The sequence below is a fragment of the Drosophila persimilis genome, unplaced genomic scaffold (assembly GCF_003286085.1).
Source record: "Drosophila persimilis strain 14011-0111.01,24,50 unplaced genomic scaffold, DperRS2 tig00000686-arrow-arrow-pilon, whole genome shotgun sequence".
Taxonomy (NCBI): Eukaryota; Metazoa; Arthropoda; class Insecta; order Diptera; family Drosophilidae; genus Drosophila; species Drosophila persimilis.
Window position 1 is genome coordinate 25,057 of NW_020825336.1, and position 16,155 is coordinate 41,211.

General features: G+C 52.6%; 4 protein-coding genes and 2 pseudogenes across 4 annotated transcripts; 4 read left to right on the top strand and 2 right to left on the bottom strand.

Moving 5' to 3' along the window:
* Positions 1-1,091: 1,091 nt before the first annotated feature.
* Positions 1,092-1,933, bottom strand: LOC6600466. The gene is made up of 2 exons (XM_026991832.1): positions 1,480-1,933; positions 1,092-1,131 (listed from the first exon to the last, which is right to left on the bottom strand). The coding sequence occupies exons 1-2, from the start codon at positions 1,857-1,859 to the stop codon at positions 1,092-1,094; spliced, it is 420 nt and encodes a 139-aa protein (XP_026847633.1). The 5' UTR covers positions 1,860-1,933.
* Positions 1,922-2,313, top strand: LOC113566403 (annotated as a pseudogene).
* LOC113566404 lies at positions 2,313-3,480 on the bottom strand (annotated as a pseudogene).
* A 178-nt stretch (positions 3,481-3,658) lies between these two features.
* Positions 3,659-4,349, top strand: LOC113566398 (odorant receptor 63a-like). Its single transcript, XM_026991804.1, has 3 exons — positions 3,659-3,789; positions 3,850-4,091; positions 4,147-4,349. Exons 1-3 carry the CDS (start codon positions 3,659-3,661, stop codon positions 4,347-4,349), a joined length of 576 nt encoding a protein of 191 aa, XP_026847605.1.
* A 115-nt stretch (positions 4,350-4,464) lies between these two features.
* Positions 4,465-5,410, top strand: LOC6600469 (odorant receptor 63a). The gene is made up of 6 exons (XM_026991833.1): positions 4,465-4,504; positions 4,561-4,726; positions 4,774-4,879; positions 4,944-5,048; positions 5,119-5,274; positions 5,348-5,410. Exons 1-6 carry the CDS (start codon positions 4,465-4,467, stop codon positions 5,408-5,410), a joined length of 636 nt encoding a protein of 211 aa, XP_026847634.1.
* Positions 5,411-13,698: 8,288 nt separating this feature from the next.
* On the top strand, positions 13,699-16,155 carry LOC6600470 (carnitine O-palmitoyltransferase 2, mitochondrial). The gene is made up of 3 exons (XM_002025531.2): positions 13,699-14,822; positions 14,891-15,685; positions 15,759-16,155. Exons 1-3 carry the CDS (start codon positions 13,759-13,761, stop codon positions 15,928-15,930), a joined length of 2,031 nt encoding a protein of 676 aa, XP_002025567.2. The 5' UTR covers positions 13,699-13,758; the 3' UTR covers positions 15,931-16,155.

The window sequence follows — 16,155 nt, forward strand, 5'->3', positions numbered from 1 at the left end:
TAATATTTAAATTATTTACCTAACGATAATACACATTTTAACATCTGATCTGTAAATCGGAAACAAGTGAATACCGAATACCGAATACCATAAATCGTTGACGAGTGCATACAAATTTATTAAAGAACCTATTCAAATCTAAATGAGCGAAAGGTCATGGAAATATATACTAAAATCATTGAGCAAACATTTAAAATCTGGCGAGTCCTTTATTTGCGGGTGGTACTAGGGAGGACGGGGGGTTACAGCGGGAAGATAAGTCCCATCGGAGACCATGCTCGCCCTCAAGAGAGGGGGGGAAGCACGACCCCCTTCTCCCACCCAATGTTACCTTTTTCCGCCCACTATTTGTTGTTGTTCCATCTACAGCTATCTCGCTCCCATTCGCCACGAGAAAGAGCGAGACGGAATGAGTTTCCAAGCGAAAGCATAGCCCCTGCATAGCCCCCTGGTAGATATTGCCGTTTTCCAGGATTCGGCTCTATCGGTTTTCTCGTATTTCTTGTAGAGGGACGCGCGCCCCATCGAATTTATATCGGAATGCGGTCATACGGAGAACTGTCCAGAACAAGCCATGCCTCTCGCCTTCCCCTTCGGCGGCCCATCGAGCTGAAGAGGTGAAGCATTCTGCAGGAGGGAGGACGAGAGCCCGCACGTCGCACCTCAACGGAAACCTATGTTCGATCCCAGCTTCCAATAGATCTCAGATTTCCGATAGAAGGTTCCCTTGCAACATGTTCGGTGCATGGACTGGCACATCCACACATCTACAAAGGCAGAGGCCACTCCCACTTGGCCTTCGTCGGTCAGTTGACTTCGTCAACAGTCAGAAACTAGCTCTTATAGTCTTTGAGCACTAGGCGCTGAAGGGGACGGACAGACGGACGGACGGACGGACGGACGGACGGACGGACGGACGGACGAACGGACGGGCAGACAGACAGGGCTCAATCGACTCGGCTATTGATGTCCAAGAATGGACATCCAGGGAGCTTTTGATAGAGTCTGGCATCAAGGTCTACTCTGCAAACTTAAAACCATAATACCGGACAAATTATTCATTCTACTCACCGATTATCTTATGGAATCAATCACTCAGAGGGCACTGCCCTTGTTGTTTCATTATCTGGTCTGGTAAAAAGAAAAGTTCACAGTAACCACAAACTTTCTTCCTACTTTACTCTGTCTTTCCTGCCATTTAGAAAGTAGGACTTAGTAGTACAACATCTTTTAGAGAACCTAGTTTGGCTTTGCCTTAACATTCACTAACACTAAAGCGATCTGGCTGATACAAAATTTTCCGTGCACGCTAAAAAGTTCGTAGAGCGAAATAAACCTCTTGATTGATCGAAAATACTACGCGACAAGTACAAATGGTAGTGATTCACGGCCTTTTCAATAGCCTTCTGGTGGTCAGCTGCGGCTGCGCAATGTACACCTTGGATCCGGTAAGAACCCCCTACGTTTTGGTTTGCCCACTGGCGAATGAAGGCCTTGGCTTGATCGTTACAGGGCTTGGCCGTGCTTGGACGATTGATAATCGAGCGACGACCCTTAGGGAAGTTAACCCACGTTCCATCGTAGCTGCGATCTCCGTTGGCGTTGCTCTGGCCAACACTATAATCTCCAGTGCGCATATGATTGACCTCTTCCTGCTCCCACATCGAACGATACTTGTTCCTCTGGTAGGTGGAAATCTTCTGCTCTTGCATTTCCTGCTCCACGGTCAAGGAGGTGGCTACTGCAGGATGCTGGCTCTGGTCACGGTGAACGATGTGTCGACTCTGAGCCTTCTTGATGCGGGCCCGCATCAGCTCTATGCGACGGTTAAGCAAAATTCTGCAATACGTGTTTACCATTTTGTATACTTAAAATTTGTTGATAGAAGATTTTTCGCTAAAAATCTTGGGACTTGATTAAAATGATAACTAGAAATGTGTATACAAATTTTCGTTCTTCTCTCGCCTCCGCCTTGGAGTTGGACAGCGACAGAGGGTTGGGTGGAGCTACCACTTGGGTGGTGCGCCTCCCGATATTCGCCCCATAGTTGTAGTCAATCTAGTCAGCCCCAGTGCCCCAGTTCCCCAGCTGAAGAGGCAGGATTGCTCCGTTAACAGCAACAACTTCAAGGGGGATTTGGGCCAGATCGGCGAGGTTACCAGAAACAGGCAGAACCAGAACGTGCAGCTCAAAGTCATGCGCGGCGACCAGCTTCTAGATCTGCTGTTGGTGCCAAAAGCCTGGAGTGGACGGGGCTTGCTGGGATGCAACATTGTGCTGCCCCCAGAGTCCATGGCAGGGGGCCAGAAATGACGGGCGCACCTCCTTATGTTCGTCCAGGAGGTGCGGTTGAAGGCAAAGCCCATGTTGTGCTTGCTGCTCACCCACGGCATGACCTCGACCTTGCTGTGGTAGGTGTAATAGTTGAATGTCTTCAGATAGGTGCCCAGGGACAGCACGTTGCACTGGGGGCACAAGTCTTTGGTGCGCTTCTGCACCATGGCCAGCAGATAGAGAAAGTCCTTCGCCACATAGTGGTCCTCCTCGAGGAACAGGACCAAACCTGTGTGAAAGCGGGTCACCTCCAGCTCGTTGAACACTCGGTTCGCCTTCCAGATCCAGTGGTGCTTCGTCTGCTCGAACTTCGCCTACCGATAGTGCCCATAGAGATCCGGATACAGAGCGTTGTTGCAGTTTCTGATCATGGCCTGATCCTTCTTGATATTCCTGGGGCAGTCGTTGGGATCCACGCCTGGATACTCGTGGGGATGGGTCTGAGTGGAGTAGGGATAGAAGATCTGAAGCACCTTGCTATCTTGCTGTCTATCTGCTGCACCAGATCGTTGATGTCCTCGTCGTAATAGTCGTGCGAGAACACCAGCAGCACCTTGGTAATGTCCTGCGCCTGCGCCAGGCTCACAATCAGATGCCGCAAGTAAGTAATCCTCGTGTGCACCTGTACTTGGACTGATCAAGAATACATATACTTTATGGGGTCGGAAACGATTCCTTCTGGACGTTACACACATCCACTTTTACCTCAAATCTAATATACCCCAATACTCATTCTGAGTATCGGGTATAAAAAGTGAAATACAAAAGTCTTTGAGTCTCGTATCGCAGAACTCTACCGAAATGGGCCTTCAAAAATGACGTCAAATGTAATGTAATGTGAGGCCATGCAGTGGAATTTTACATTCGAAAAGCTTTTGTCCAGTGTTGGGGAACGTCGTGTTTTAGCAAAGAAACCACCCCGCAGAGGAAAAGCCCCGAAAGCTGTGTAAAGCTTCTCCCTGGAAAACAACCCACCACCAAGCCCGCTTCCGGGTGGGTGAAGCCCCGGAAGGGTGGCCAAAAGGGCGGCCGGAAGGGTGCCTCCCCGAAGTCCGATGAACTTTAATTTTTGTTCAATTGCCGTGCGCCTTCGAGCCTCCACGGGGTGTGGATCTCATTATGTGGCATACTAATTAGTCGGAGCATCCCCAGTCCCTGGCATTACCCTTTCAGGAGCAAAGTATTTCAATTATTTAGTGCAACTTTTGGTTCACGTAATGGGGCGTGGCCCCGCCGCGCCCCCAACACCTGCTCGATGCATAATTAAGGCCCATTCGGGGCTATAAATGCCCGATTAGGGACAATTATCTGTCAATTAGTGGACATGTACTCGCCGGAAGAGGCCGCCGCGCTGGAGAAGCGCAACTACCGCAGCATCAGGGAGATGATCCGCCTCTCCTACACGGTGGGCTTCAACCTGATGCGGCCCCGCCGCTGGGACGTTGCCCTGAGAATGTACGTAGCCCTACGATGTGTCCAGGTCGGACTCCAACCGCAGCTTCTCTTTGCTTCCAGCTGGACCGTCGTGCTCAGCGTGAGCAGCCTGCTGTCCCTGTACGGCCACTGGCAGATGTTCAGGCACTACGTCGAGGACATGCCGCGGATAGTCGAGACTGTCAGCACTGCCTTGCAGGTCCTCACGTCGGTCTTCAAGATGTGGTACTTCCTGTTCGCCCACCGACGGATCTACGAGCTGCTGCGGCAGGCCCGCTGCCACGAGCTGCTGCAACGCTGCGAGCTCTTTGCCACCATTGCGGGTGAGGGTCCCTCAGATCATCGATCGACCTTTCATTCGGTCTGACTCTCCCGCAGATCTGCCCGTGGCTCAGGTGCTCCGCCGGCGGGTGGCGGCCATCATGCAGCGCTACTGGGGCAGCACCCGACGCCAGCTCCTGATCTACCTGTACAGCGTGATAGCCCTCACCTCGAACTATTTCATCAACTCCTTTGCCCGCAACCTGTACCGCTACTTGACCCAGCCGCCCGGCAGCTTCGATATCGTCCTTCGTGAGTAGCGAAAGCCTCCATTTGGGTGCTCCTTTCACACCCGTCGCGCCCCTTGCAGCCCTGCCCGCCCTCTATCCCGGCTGGGCGGACAAGGGCCTGGCCTTTCCCTACTACCACATCCAAATGTACATCGAGTCCTGCGCCCTCTACATCTGCGGCATGTGTGAGTAGCCCCCCCACGATCCCGCCCCCCCTCGAGTCTGATTTACTGTTACGCAGGCGCCGTCAGCTTCGATGGCGTCTTCATTGTCGTGTGCCTCCACGGCGTGGGTCTGATGGAGTCGCTCGGCGAGATGATTGCCGGCGCCACGTCGCCGCTGGTGCCGCCCGAGCGTCGTGTGGAGTACCTCCGCGGCTGCATCTACCAGTACCAGCGGGTGGCCAGGTGAGTACGGACATCTATCCGGCGGCCTTAATGCCTTTTGCCCACAGCTTTGCAGAGGAGATCAACGACTGCTTCCGGCACCTGACGCTCTCCCAATTCCTGCTCAGCCTCTTCGGCTGGGGCCTGGCCCTGTTCCAGATGAGTGTCGGCCTTGTACGCCGCCAGGCCTTGGCGCTCACAGCGGAGCCGTAACCTGTTTCCCCTTCTCTCGTTGCAGGGCACCAGCAGCGGCATCACCATGATCCGGATGACCATGTACCTCACGGCCTCCGGCTACCAGATAGTCGTCTACTGCTACAATGGCCAGCGATTTGCGACAGCCGTGAGTGGTGCCCCCCCCCCCCTCCCCAATCTGTGCCCCCCTATCCCACTTTCGTTTTCGTTTTGTACAGAGCGAACAGATTGCCGGGGCGTTCTACGGGTGCGAGTGGTACGCGGAGTGCCGCGAGTTCCGGCAGCTCATTCGCATGATGCTGACGCGCACGGGCCGCAGCTTCAGGCTGGACGTGTCCTGGTTCCTGGCCATGTCCCTGCCCACCCTGATGTCGGTGCGTGCCCGTAACACATGTCCAATGTCCACCCCCGCCCCCCTTTGACACGTGCCCCCTCCATGATTTGCAGATGGTTCGGACCAGCGGACAGTACTTTCTCCTCCTGCAGAATGTCAGCGAGAAGTCGGGCTGAAGGTTGAAGACTTTGAATAAAATCTACTCCGGCCGGACAGTTCAATACTCCGTCAATCAATACTCCGGATGGGTTTCAATGGTCGGGGGAAGGGGGGCCCCGCCAGGGTGCATTAAAATAATGAAACGGCCGTCGGATAAGCGTCACGATAAGGACGATAAGAGGAGCCCAAGAATGGCATCGATTTCACATTCCATTTCCAATCAATTTTATTTATTTGCCCAACACCCCACGCCCCCCTCCCCCTCCATTGTCTTAGGGCCTTAATTGTCAGCCTGGAGTATCCTTGGGGGACCGCAAGTCCTCCTTCGGCCGCTGTCCGCCGCCCCTTGCAATATTTTTAATGCACGTTTGCTGTTCTCCTCCTTTGTTGTAGTCCTGCTTTTATCACTTGAATGCCGCCAGCCGGAAAAGGACATCTTTCCTTTGGGCGGGGGGCTTTGCTGAGGCACATGAATATTCTTTAGCTGTTTCTCCCATCTCCCTCGTTGTCTCTTCTTTTTTGGCATCTGCTTTTTTCGGGGCATTATTTTCTTTCTTTTTTGTGTATTTATATTTCCTCAAGGACTCCTCTCGTGGAGCACTTTATGCCGTTGCCATGGCTTTATATTGTATATGTCTGTGAAATATTAGACCAAAACTGTGCTGCACACCCGCCCCCCCCCCCCCCCCTGGCCCCACCGCTGGCTAATTGTCCAATTAGAGGCAACGACGAAGTACAGTGGCTGCTCATTAGGGCAGACTCCAGACTCCAGTGAATGGCGATGGCGGTGCAGCCACACAGGGCGTATGCGTAACGACAGGAAATGAAATTCAATTAAGCCAAAATATTATTCGAAAACGCTTGAAGATATTTGGCGTTCCCTTTAAATACACAACAACAAAAAAAAAGGCAAACAGGCAGCAAATATTAAACGGAAGTCAAGCCCCAGGAGGGAGACAGCAACAACTTCCGGTCATCGGGCAGCGGGCAGCGGGCATCGGGCATCCCCCACGCATTTTACATATGGAATGTCCTTTCATGTTTGACCACGTCATCCGAAATGCCCCACTCATACGGCGGAAGGCAAACAATACGCCTGCCTATCCGCCCACACACACACACACGTATCCGTCCCTGTGGAATAGAAAGTGTCCTCCGTGCTGCTTTCTTTTTTTATCATTTGTCCACAATTTGCTTATGTTTCGGGTTGTGGGGGAAGGGGGGTCTGGGGGGATGACCATCTCTCGGAGCATTGCTTGACAAAATCCGATTGAGTGTCGCATTAGGAATGAAGGCAAAACCTAATCCAAAACAAAAACCAGAAAATATAAACAGCAACAGAAGGGAGGAGGGACGGGGAGGGGGATCCCCGTTCTATTAGCTGGATTGTCTTGGCCATAATGGAGCTAATATGTGCCTTCCTTTGATCCACAGGCCATCTCGAGGGGCGGCCCGGCACGTGCTGGGGAAGGGCAGCCCCTTCTAGGCTCAATTTCGTGTCCCAAAAGCACAATCCACTGCTGGTCCTCTACCACGATATCCATCTCGAGCTCCATCTGCGAGTCGGCCTTAAAGGGGCAGCCAATTCCGCTTTAAACGAATCTGCTGGCCGTCCAAGGCGATTGCAATTTCCCAAGAATGTCCCGAAAACGCTTCGGAAAAAGGAACAAAAACCGAAAGCACATGGGGGGCGAACGTGGCGCAATTTCCATGGAGATTGCTACCTGTCGAGGCCTACCGGCTTACCAGGCCACCCCCGCCCCCCAGCAGGCCCCCCAAGGCCACTTCGTGGCGTTGCAGGGACCCCCCTCCCCACCCCCTTTTTGGCGGGGCCAACATTTAATTTGCTGCACTTTAAGCTGCTCTGCTCTGCGATGCGATGCGATGCTCTGCTGTGCGTCTCTTGACTCTGTATTTTCACTTTATTTACATATTCCTGCCACCTCCCCCCCCCTGACACCCTGCCTCCCCCTGCCTCCTCTTGTTGCGAGATCTTCCATGCAATTTCTTTTTTAATTTCGCTCTCAACTTAGTCATGCGAAATGCCACTTGATGCTCCCCCTGGCTATGCGTGTGTGTGTGTGTGCTGTGTGTGTGCTTGTTTTTCTACTTACTATCCTGAACATCCCCTTGAGTTCCATGGGAATTAACGCTAAGCTGCAGGAGCCGCGCGTTTCCATCTCCATTTCCAACCCCCCACCACCCCTCGCACCGCCCCACCCCCTTCTCACATTTGCAGAGCAAATGAAGAGCGAAAGCCAACAACAACAGCAGTTCTGGCTCCTCCTCTCAATTGTTATACGTATTAAACCGAGTGGCAACAAGAAGGTAATGCAAATACTCCGCCTTTGCCACATCTCTGGTCTCCGTGTGGCAGGCGCGCAAAAACTTTACCCACTTTATGCGGCATGCGGCATGCGATATGCAACGACCGGCGGGCCGTCGCAAGGCCAAATTTCGTACTCTTAGAGGGGCATTCAAGGGGCATCCAAGGGGCAAGGCAAGACGAATTCCAGACTCTTTGGGGAGAAGTTTCGCATTCAGAGATGAAGATGAGAAGTGCTCGAGGATCCGCCAGGCGCTACACTCGCAGAAAAATGGCCCACACGCCCTCAATTGAATTTAAATGCTGCGTTTTTAAATGCAAACAACGTGATAATATTTTATAAACAAAAAAATTAAATAAAAATAATAAAATTGTATTGTTAAATTTTAAAATCAATTAGAAAATCAACTGCATTTCAAACAAAAATATAAATCAACTCTTGAATAACTTTCAGCATTAAATATTAATTATTTAATACAAAAAAAAATATATATATTAATTAAAAAAAAAAACAAATTTAATTTAAACAAATAAAAATAAAAATCGAATAAAATTGTATAAAAATAATATTTTATATTAGTAGAAAATAAATTTACTTCAAGTGCAAAACATTTTTAATTTAAATATTTTTTTTGTGCAGCTATGTTTTTATTATTATTGTGTTTTTTATTAGAAAGAAATTTGATTTGAATGAAATATTTTCGTTTCAATTTGTTCCTCTTTAAATATGAAATATATTCCTACTAAATATTTCGATATTAAAGTCTTTTTCTTGGGCTCATTTCTCGGCTTGGGGGCTGCTGGCAGCTTCGGGGCCCTGGAAGCCCCTGGAAGGAGCCTAGTTCTCGGCGCCCGAACAACAGCCACGCCCGGGGATTAAGGACAGACAACGATTTGCCAGCAGCTGTCTGTTTAACCATTGAATTATGTTGATCTGCTATTTGAGCGATGCACTGCACCGACATTCCTCCCAGGCACAGCTCGGAGCTCGGAGCACAGAGCACACAGCTCGTCCGACAAACAGAACAAACGGACGTATGCAAATCCGTTGCTCAATCGAGAGACTCGAGCATTCCATTTAGCCAGATTGATTGCTGCAAGGAGGATAAGGGAGAGAGAGTTAAGTTGACAACTGGCAGGACGAAGAAATTTGCATGCCAGTCCCGGGCTCCATGCCCGGCCTCATCCCCGACCCCGGCCTCGGTCCGACATGTGTAAGTGGAAGCCCGAGTCGTGTGCAGTGCCTGTCAGGTATGAGCTGCTCTGCGGTAAATATGCAAATAAAGACGCACTCACGTGCAGCTCCCGTGGCCTCCTACAGTCGCCTCCCACAGTCGCCTCCCACAGTCGCCTCCCACAGTCGCCTCCCACAGTCGCCTCCTTTTTCCATAAATAATTCAGTGCCGACCATTTGTGTGGCTGTCTCTTATTTGTTTGATTGCATTTCAATTTGCTGGCTCTTCCGTTCCGCTCCCCCCCCTTCCACCCCTCCCCCCTTCCACTCCTGTGGCGGAAATTAAGCTGCTTCTGGGCCAGAACAGGACCCCAGGACTTCAACGGATGTCCAACGGGGCAGCTCTTTTTTTCTCCTTTCCATCTGCAGGTTGTTTTTGTTTATTTGTAGTTTATATATCAAACGAGGGGGAACGTTGTGAGTTGCTGCGGACACCGCAACTCTACGGTTATACCCGATACTAAGTCAGTATGGCTCTCCTCCGGCAGACGCCGCTAATATTTAACGACACGACAAAGAGTGCGTGCGAGAGAGACAGAAAATCAGTCTGAGCGTGACGTCGGGCGCTGCGTAGCCACTGCAAATTGATTTGTTCCTTTTGGCTATAAAAATGATCTGATCTGATCCAGATTCAGCAATCTAATAGATATGGTCATTATCTATGATTCTGCGTTTTTAGTTTTCTCAAATCTGCAATATTGTGGATGCAACAGATTTTCGTCCTTTGGGGGGGCGGATGGGGGTGGGGCGAAATTCTGAGATATACGTTTTATAGTGACATCTTAAAGGAGTGTGTGTACCATATTTGGTTACTCTAGCCTTAATAGTCTCTGAGATTTGTGGTTGCCTCAGATTTTCGTCCTTTGCGGGGGCGGAAGGGGGTGTGGCGAAATTTGGACATGAAACGGTCAAGGTCCGATATCACAGGAGTGTGGATACCAAATTTGGTTGCTCTGGCTTTTATAGGTTCTGAGATCCTTGAACTCATATTTTGCAATTGGCAAAACCGACCATGAAACCTGTGTGTTAGAGTGAGACAGAGCGAGAAAGAGTGAAATTGTTTTCGTGATTCTGGCTGTAATAATTATATGATCTGGTTCAGATTTTGCACTCTAGAAGATATAGTCATCTTCTACGATTCTGCGTTTTTAGTTTTCTCGTATCGTCAAAATTGTGGATGCCACAGATTTTCGCCCTTTGTGGGGGCGGAAGTGGGCGGGGCAAAGTTTTGAAATATTTTTGGAGCAGTGACATATCACAGAAGTCTGGATCCAAAACATCGTTGCTCTAGCTCTTATAGTCTTTGAGCATTAGGCGCTGAAGGGGACGGACAGACGGACAGACGGACAGACGGACAGACGGACAGACGGACGGACGGACAGACGGACAGACGGACAGACGGACAGACAGACATGGCTCAATCGACTCGGCTATTGATGCTGATCAAGAATATATATACTTTATGGGGTCGGAAACGATTCCTTCTGGACGTTACACACATCCACTTTTACCACAAATCTAATATACCCCAATACTCATTTTGAGTATCGGGTATAAAAATGCGCAGTTTCCATGGCTTGTGGCTTTCTTTTCTCTCGGTTTTCTATGCTGAAGGCCTTAAAGGCGGAATTTATGTATAATTTTAAGGGGGATTTAACATTTATTCTGTGTCATTTCAAACTCAATTTCAAACTCCCATTCGAATCAATTACCACCCATTCGCCGCCCAATCGAGTCGTTCAAGCCGTTCAAACATTAACCGCAATAATCATTCCGACACCCACAAAAAGAGAAACGGAAAACGAAAAACGAAAGAAAGAAAACTTTGTTTAAACTCCCGTAAATCTGAGGATACCCCCCACCCCCTGACTCCAAATGAAAAGCGATTGAGGAGCCCCACCCCCCTCCCCCCCCAGGCAGGCCCACCAGCTGACGTCACGTATCCTGCTGTGGCCCCCGAAATAATTTGAATGATCCACGAATATGGGCGAATAAATAGCGAGGGTCCTGCCACGTCATGGCAGACAGGAAGGCAGGAAGACTCCACTTCGTGTGTGTGTTTTTTTTTCTCCCTTTTTTTCATAAATTATGCGAAACTTGATTTATTTTTCGTCATTCCGTTGCCCCACCTCCCTCCTTCAATCGTTTGAGACCTGATTGATGTGGCAGAGTGTGTGTGTGTTGGGGGGGGAGGGGGTGCGGGGGGCAGCGCACTCCAAACTGTTAATTGCTGGCCATAAAATTCGGCCAAAACCGCTTGTCGGCACGCAAGGCGCCGTCGCCGTCGCCGTGGCAGGCAAAAATCAAACAATTCAATCTCTGACCCCCTCCCCACCCCCTGGCCGCCCGTCCGCCCCCCCACTAACGAGCAAGGACTCACTCAGCTGTGGAAAATTAAATTTACAACAAAAGAACATCAGTTACATGTCGTCACGTGGGGAGCGGCCCGAAACGGGCCTGGGGGTCTACGGGGAGGTCCCCTGCCACACATGTCCTCGTCGGCGGCGGCGGCGGCGGCGGCGGCGCTTCCTTTGGGGCCTCTCAAGGATGGCTTTATAACAATTTAATGTGGGCCCGGGCCTGGGCTTGGGCATGGGCTTGGGCTGTTGTTTCTGCCCTAATGGTTGTGTTCTGGCTGCTGCTCTTGTGAGAAATGATTTCGCTTTTGCTCAGACAATCAGCCCCAGTCGCAGCCCCCGTCCTAGCCCCCCATCACAGCCCCAGAAACGAGCAATTTGTCTGGCCTTCTAGGAAAATCATTATCAAAAAATGGCAGCAATAACATTAGGAAATGGTACAAAACTTTGCGTTCATTTACATACTCATTAAAGGGGACCACCATGTACGGGATATACGGCGGGGTATACCGGGCTGCGGATGCCCTTGAATGCCGAATCCCTTTGTGGCCTTTGTAGAGCTCCTCAGACGGCAAATACTGGGCCTTCGGCGCCCTCCTGCATGGCCGGAGTATCAATAAACTCTCGGTGGCCTGCAGCCAGGGATTGCCAGTGACATTGAACCCTGCTCTCGGCTCCCTGCTCCCTGGAGCCCTGCTCTGGCCCTGCTCTGGCCCTGCAGCATATATTAATTGTGTGCTGCTGGTCATCGTCTGCCGCTGGCCATAAATTAATGCTCAAATTGTGTCCCGTGGCAGGTTCAAAGTCCCACAAATTTGGCTGCAATTAGAAGCATTATTTACTCGGCCAAAAGTGCTCGAGTGGCAGGTCGAGAGGGAGAGAGTGAGAGAGCCACATATGCATCGACAAGTGGGGGGGTGGGGGGTGTGGGTGAGCCCCCCGCCCCAAGCTATTGTCCTGGCGATGTCCATGATTTTCTTGAATGGCAAAAATGCAAATGTCGCCGGGAAATGGAAAACTGGTGGCCATTTCCCTGTTGCCTCTTTCTCTCGAATACCTTCTGGTGTCCTTCCCCCCCCCCCCTGGCTTCCCCCGTGTGCGTGCCCGGGACTGTTGATTTTTCGCAATACAAAAAGCGTATTTTTTAAGGGCTTTTTTCTAGCCGCATTCCTTCTCGCCCGCCCCTCGACTGTTAATGAGCTTTGGAGTTCATTTATTTCTGGCCCTCCCCCACGAGCGCCCCCCCCTGGGCGGGGCCCTTGAATGGCCCTCATTAAAGAGCGCGTTCAGAAAAAAATTAAAAATTAATAAATGCATTATTATTTGCATTTTATACAAAGTAAAAGTCCTGCAAGTACAGTTTTAATTAGGCTTAAAAAGTGTCTGATTTTACTCGATTTTTCTTATGTCAATAATTCTTGAATAAAAATGTAATTTCATTACGGAATTTGCGGCATTAAAACAATCAATTCAATCTGACATTAATGGAAAACCGATTTCATCCCGTGCGGGTGCGGGTGCGGAGGGGGAGGCGGGTGCGGATGATACGCGGTCAGACACATTCATGGGCCACCCGCGGCGCGACCTTTTGGCCAACATTTAACATTTCAGGGCCCACGCTTTCATTCGTATCCTTAATAATTCTGCGGGAAAGGGTTCCGTCCGTTTTCGCATAATTTCGCACTTGGCACTGCCGGATCCGTGCTCCGCTTTTAATGCGCTTCACTTTTGCACTTTCGAGCGCTCGCTGGTTAAATATTAACGCAATTTCCCTTTGCCCAATTACACTGCAGCCGCATCCACATCCGGAGCCACCACCCCCCCGCCAACGTTTCCCTTTTCCCAGGACACTTGCCTTAATTCAGGCGTTATTTGGGGGGGAGGGGTGGCTGGGGAGACGCGAGCACTGGGAAATCGATTGGCAAACGACAAAGCATCAAAATTTTATTCCCATTTTCATATCCACCGATTCTCCGGGTTTCGCTTTCCCTCTCCGGCCCCTCCCCTCCCGCCCGGCCAGACGAGGAGAGCAAATAAACGTCTTGCCACAGGACCCTGTCTATCCAAGGGTCAGAGTCGCCGTCGTGTCTTCCCCCCAAAGGTGAAGGCACGCTTAAGCACTTGTGGGGGGAGGGGAGGGGGGACCTACCACCTTCCACAAATCGATGGCTGATTGTTATGGGCGTGGCGTGGAGGGTTTCAAGAGTTTTCCATTTCCCTGCAAGACCCTAAAATTTCCACCAAAAAAAAGACTGGAATGAAATTGAAATTCAAATTCTCGTGCTCGCGCGCCTAAACATCGCCTGCTATCGGTACACAACTATCGATATGCAGCGATCAGCTGATCAGCTGTGATCGCCGAGCAGCTGTTTGTGTGTGTTTTTCTTCTCGCTGGCTTGTGGCTGCTCCGCTTTGGACTTTGAACAAGTGGCACAAAAGGGAAGAAAGATGTTCAGGGCAAAGGTCAACAGGAGCCTCTCCTTCCTCTCGACGAACTCGTCGCGCACGACGACGACGCACGGCCAGCACTACCAGTACCTGCAGTGCTCGAAGCTGCCGACCCTCTACTTCCAGCGCTCGCTGCCCCGCCTGCCGATCCCGCGGCTGGATCAGACCTGCCAGCGCTTCCTGGCGGCCGTCGAGCCGCTGCTGACGCCCGAGGAGCAGGGGGGCACGCGGCGGGCGGTCGAGGAGTTCCGGCAGGGCGCCGGCATGGAGCTGCACGCCCGGCTGCAGGCCAGCGACGCCGCCAACAAGCACACCAGCTACATATCGCAGCCGTGGTTCGACATGTACCTGGCCGACCGCGTGCCCCTGCCGCTCAACTACAATCCGCTGCTGGTGATGAAGAGCGACCCGCGGCCGGAGTACCAGCAGCAGGTGGTGCGGGCCACCAACCTGATCATCAGCTCGCTGCGCTTCTGGCGGTCGCTGCAGGCCGACCTGCTCGAGCCGGAGGTCTACCACATGGACGCCAAGAAGAGCGACACGGCCGGCTACCGGCGCTGGATGAAGGTGGCCCCCAAGGCCCTCGCCACCTACGCCTCGTACGCCTTCAAGGCCTTCCCCCTGGACATGAGCCAGTACAGCCGGCTGTTCGGCACCGCGCGGATCCCCCGCCTGGGCCGGGACGAGCTCGTCCAGGCGCCGGACTCCAAGCACGTCCTGGTGATGCGGCGCGGCCACATGTACGCGGTGAACGTGCTCGACTCCAGCGGCTACATCGAGAGCCCCAGCGTGATTCTGGGCCGGCTGAGGGCCGTGCTGCGGCTGGACTCGGAGCGGGAGGCAGCCGCCGTCCCGCTGGGCGTCCTCACCGCCTCGCAGCGCGACGAGTGGGCCCAGAACAGGGCCAGGTTTGTGAGCAACCCGCGGAACGCCGATCTGCTGCAGAGCGAGGTGGACGCCGCCCTCTTCTGCGTGTGCCTGGACTCCGAGGAGGACGGCGTGTACGACGACAGCCACCAGGAGCCGCTGCTGAAGCATCTACTGGCGGGAAAGGCGCAGAATCGGTGAGCAAAGAGGCAGAAGGCCCTCTGATGGGGCAGATCGGAGTAATCGGTGTACCCTCTCGTTCAAGGTGGTTCGACAAGTCCATTTCGCTGCTGATCAGCGCGGACGGCACCACGGCCATCAACTTCGAGCACTCCTGGGGCGACGGCGTGGCCGTTCTGCGCTACTTCAACGAGCTCTGCAGGGACACCCTGCGGCAGCCGTTCGTCTCCACGGAGAGCGTGCACACGCCCGCGGAGGGGGACCTGGGCAACGTGCGGCCCCTCGACTTTGAGATCGACGAGGCGACCAGGTCGGCCGTGGCGGAGGCCTACGCCAAGAACGCCGCCATTGTGGACGGCCTGGACATGCACCTGCTGCGGTACCCGCACCTGAACAAGCCCGCCTGCAAGCAGTACGGCCTGAGCCCCGACTCCATCATCCAGCTGTCCTTCCAGCTGGCCCACCGCCAGGCCTTCGCCGGCTACGTCGGCAGCTACGAGTCCTGCAGCACTTCGGCCTTCCGCCACGGGCGTACCGAGACGATGCGGCCCTGCACCACGGCCACGCGGAGCTTCTGCGAGGCCCTGCTCCAGCCGGCGCGGAGCAGGCCGCCCGCCGGCGAGCTGCGGGCCATGATCGACCAGTGCAGCCGGGTCCACGGGCAGCTCACCAAGGAGGCGGCCATGGGCCAGGGCTTCGACCGGCACCTCTTCGCCCTGCGGAACACCGCCCAGCGGGAGGGCCTGCCCGTGCCCGCCCTCTACGAGACGGAGGCCTATCGGCGCCTCAACAACAACATCATCAGCACCTCCACCCTCGGCTCGGATGCCCTGCTGGCGGGCTCCTTTGGCCCGGTCGTGCGGAATGGCTTTGGCATTGGGTAAGCCTACGTCCTGTCGCTATCTGGGGTGTCCGGGGGCCTCATTTCATCTGTTCTCGCTTCTCTGCCGCAGCTATTCCATACAGAATGATTTCGCCGGAGCTATTGTCACCACGTACAGGAACCAGGCCGACGGCAAGGTGTTTATTGACAGCCTGGAATCGGCATTCGACAAAATATGTGCCGTCATCAAGGAGAGCGACAGCGGCAGCGGCAGCTCCAGCGGCAGCAAGGAGGGCAAATAAAAGGCTTCTCCGTCCGGACATATGGCCGTAAACAGAATGAGATTTATGCTGATGCCTCTGCAATGTATTGCATCGCTGGCATGCCTTGTGTGTCCCTATTCCAAGCTCTGCAATTTATAGATTATAGACTGAAAATATGTACGTTGTATGTTCGGCCCAGCCCCACGGAAGGCCCTTTGTGGCCGGAAGGGGGGGAATAAATGACGCCGCAACTAGCAAATCGAA

Coding starts and splice junctions, on each gene's coding strand:
- LOC6600466 (XM_026991832.1), bottom strand. CDS start 1,859: ATGGTAAACACGTATTGCAGAATTTTGCTTAACCGTCGCATAGAGCTG. Junction 1,132..1,479: donor GCCAAGGCCTTCATTCGCCA/GTGGGCAAACCA, acceptor TCTTTTTACCAG/ACCAGATAATGAAACAACAA.
- LOC113566398 (XM_026991804.1), top strand. CDS start 3,659: ATGTACTCGCCGGAAGAGGCCGCCGCGCTGGAGAAGCGCAACTACCGC. Junction 3,790..3,849: donor TGGGACGTTGCCCTGAGAAT/GTACGTAGCCCT, acceptor CTTTGCTTCCAG/CTGGACCGTCGTGCTCAGCG. Junction 4,092..4,146: donor GCTCTTTGCCACCATTGCGG/GTGAGGGTCCCT, acceptor ACTCTCCCGCAG/ATCTGCCCGTGGCTCAGGTG.
- LOC6600469 (XM_026991833.1), top strand. CDS start 4,465: ATGTACATCGAGTCCTGCGCCCTCTACATCTGCGGCATGT. Junction 4,505..4,560: donor CCTCTACATCTGCGGCATGT/GTGAGTAGCCCC, acceptor ACTGTTACGCAG/GCGCCGTCAGCTTCGATGGC. Junction 4,880..4,943: donor TCCAGATGAGTGTCGGCCTT/GTACGCCGCCAG, acceptor CTCTCGTTGCAG/GGCACCAGCAGCGGCATCAC.
- LOC6600470 (XM_002025531.2), top strand. CDS start 13,759: ATGTTCAGGGCAAAGGTCAACAGGAGCCTCTCCTTCCTCTCGACGAAC. Junction 14,823..14,890: donor GCGGGAAAGGCGCAGAATCG/GTGAGCAAAGAG, acceptor CTCTCGTTCAAG/GTGGTTCGACAAGTCCATTT. Junction 15,686..15,758: donor CGGAATGGCTTTGGCATTGG/GTAAGCCTACGT, acceptor TCTCTGCCGCAG/CTATTCCATACAGAATGATT.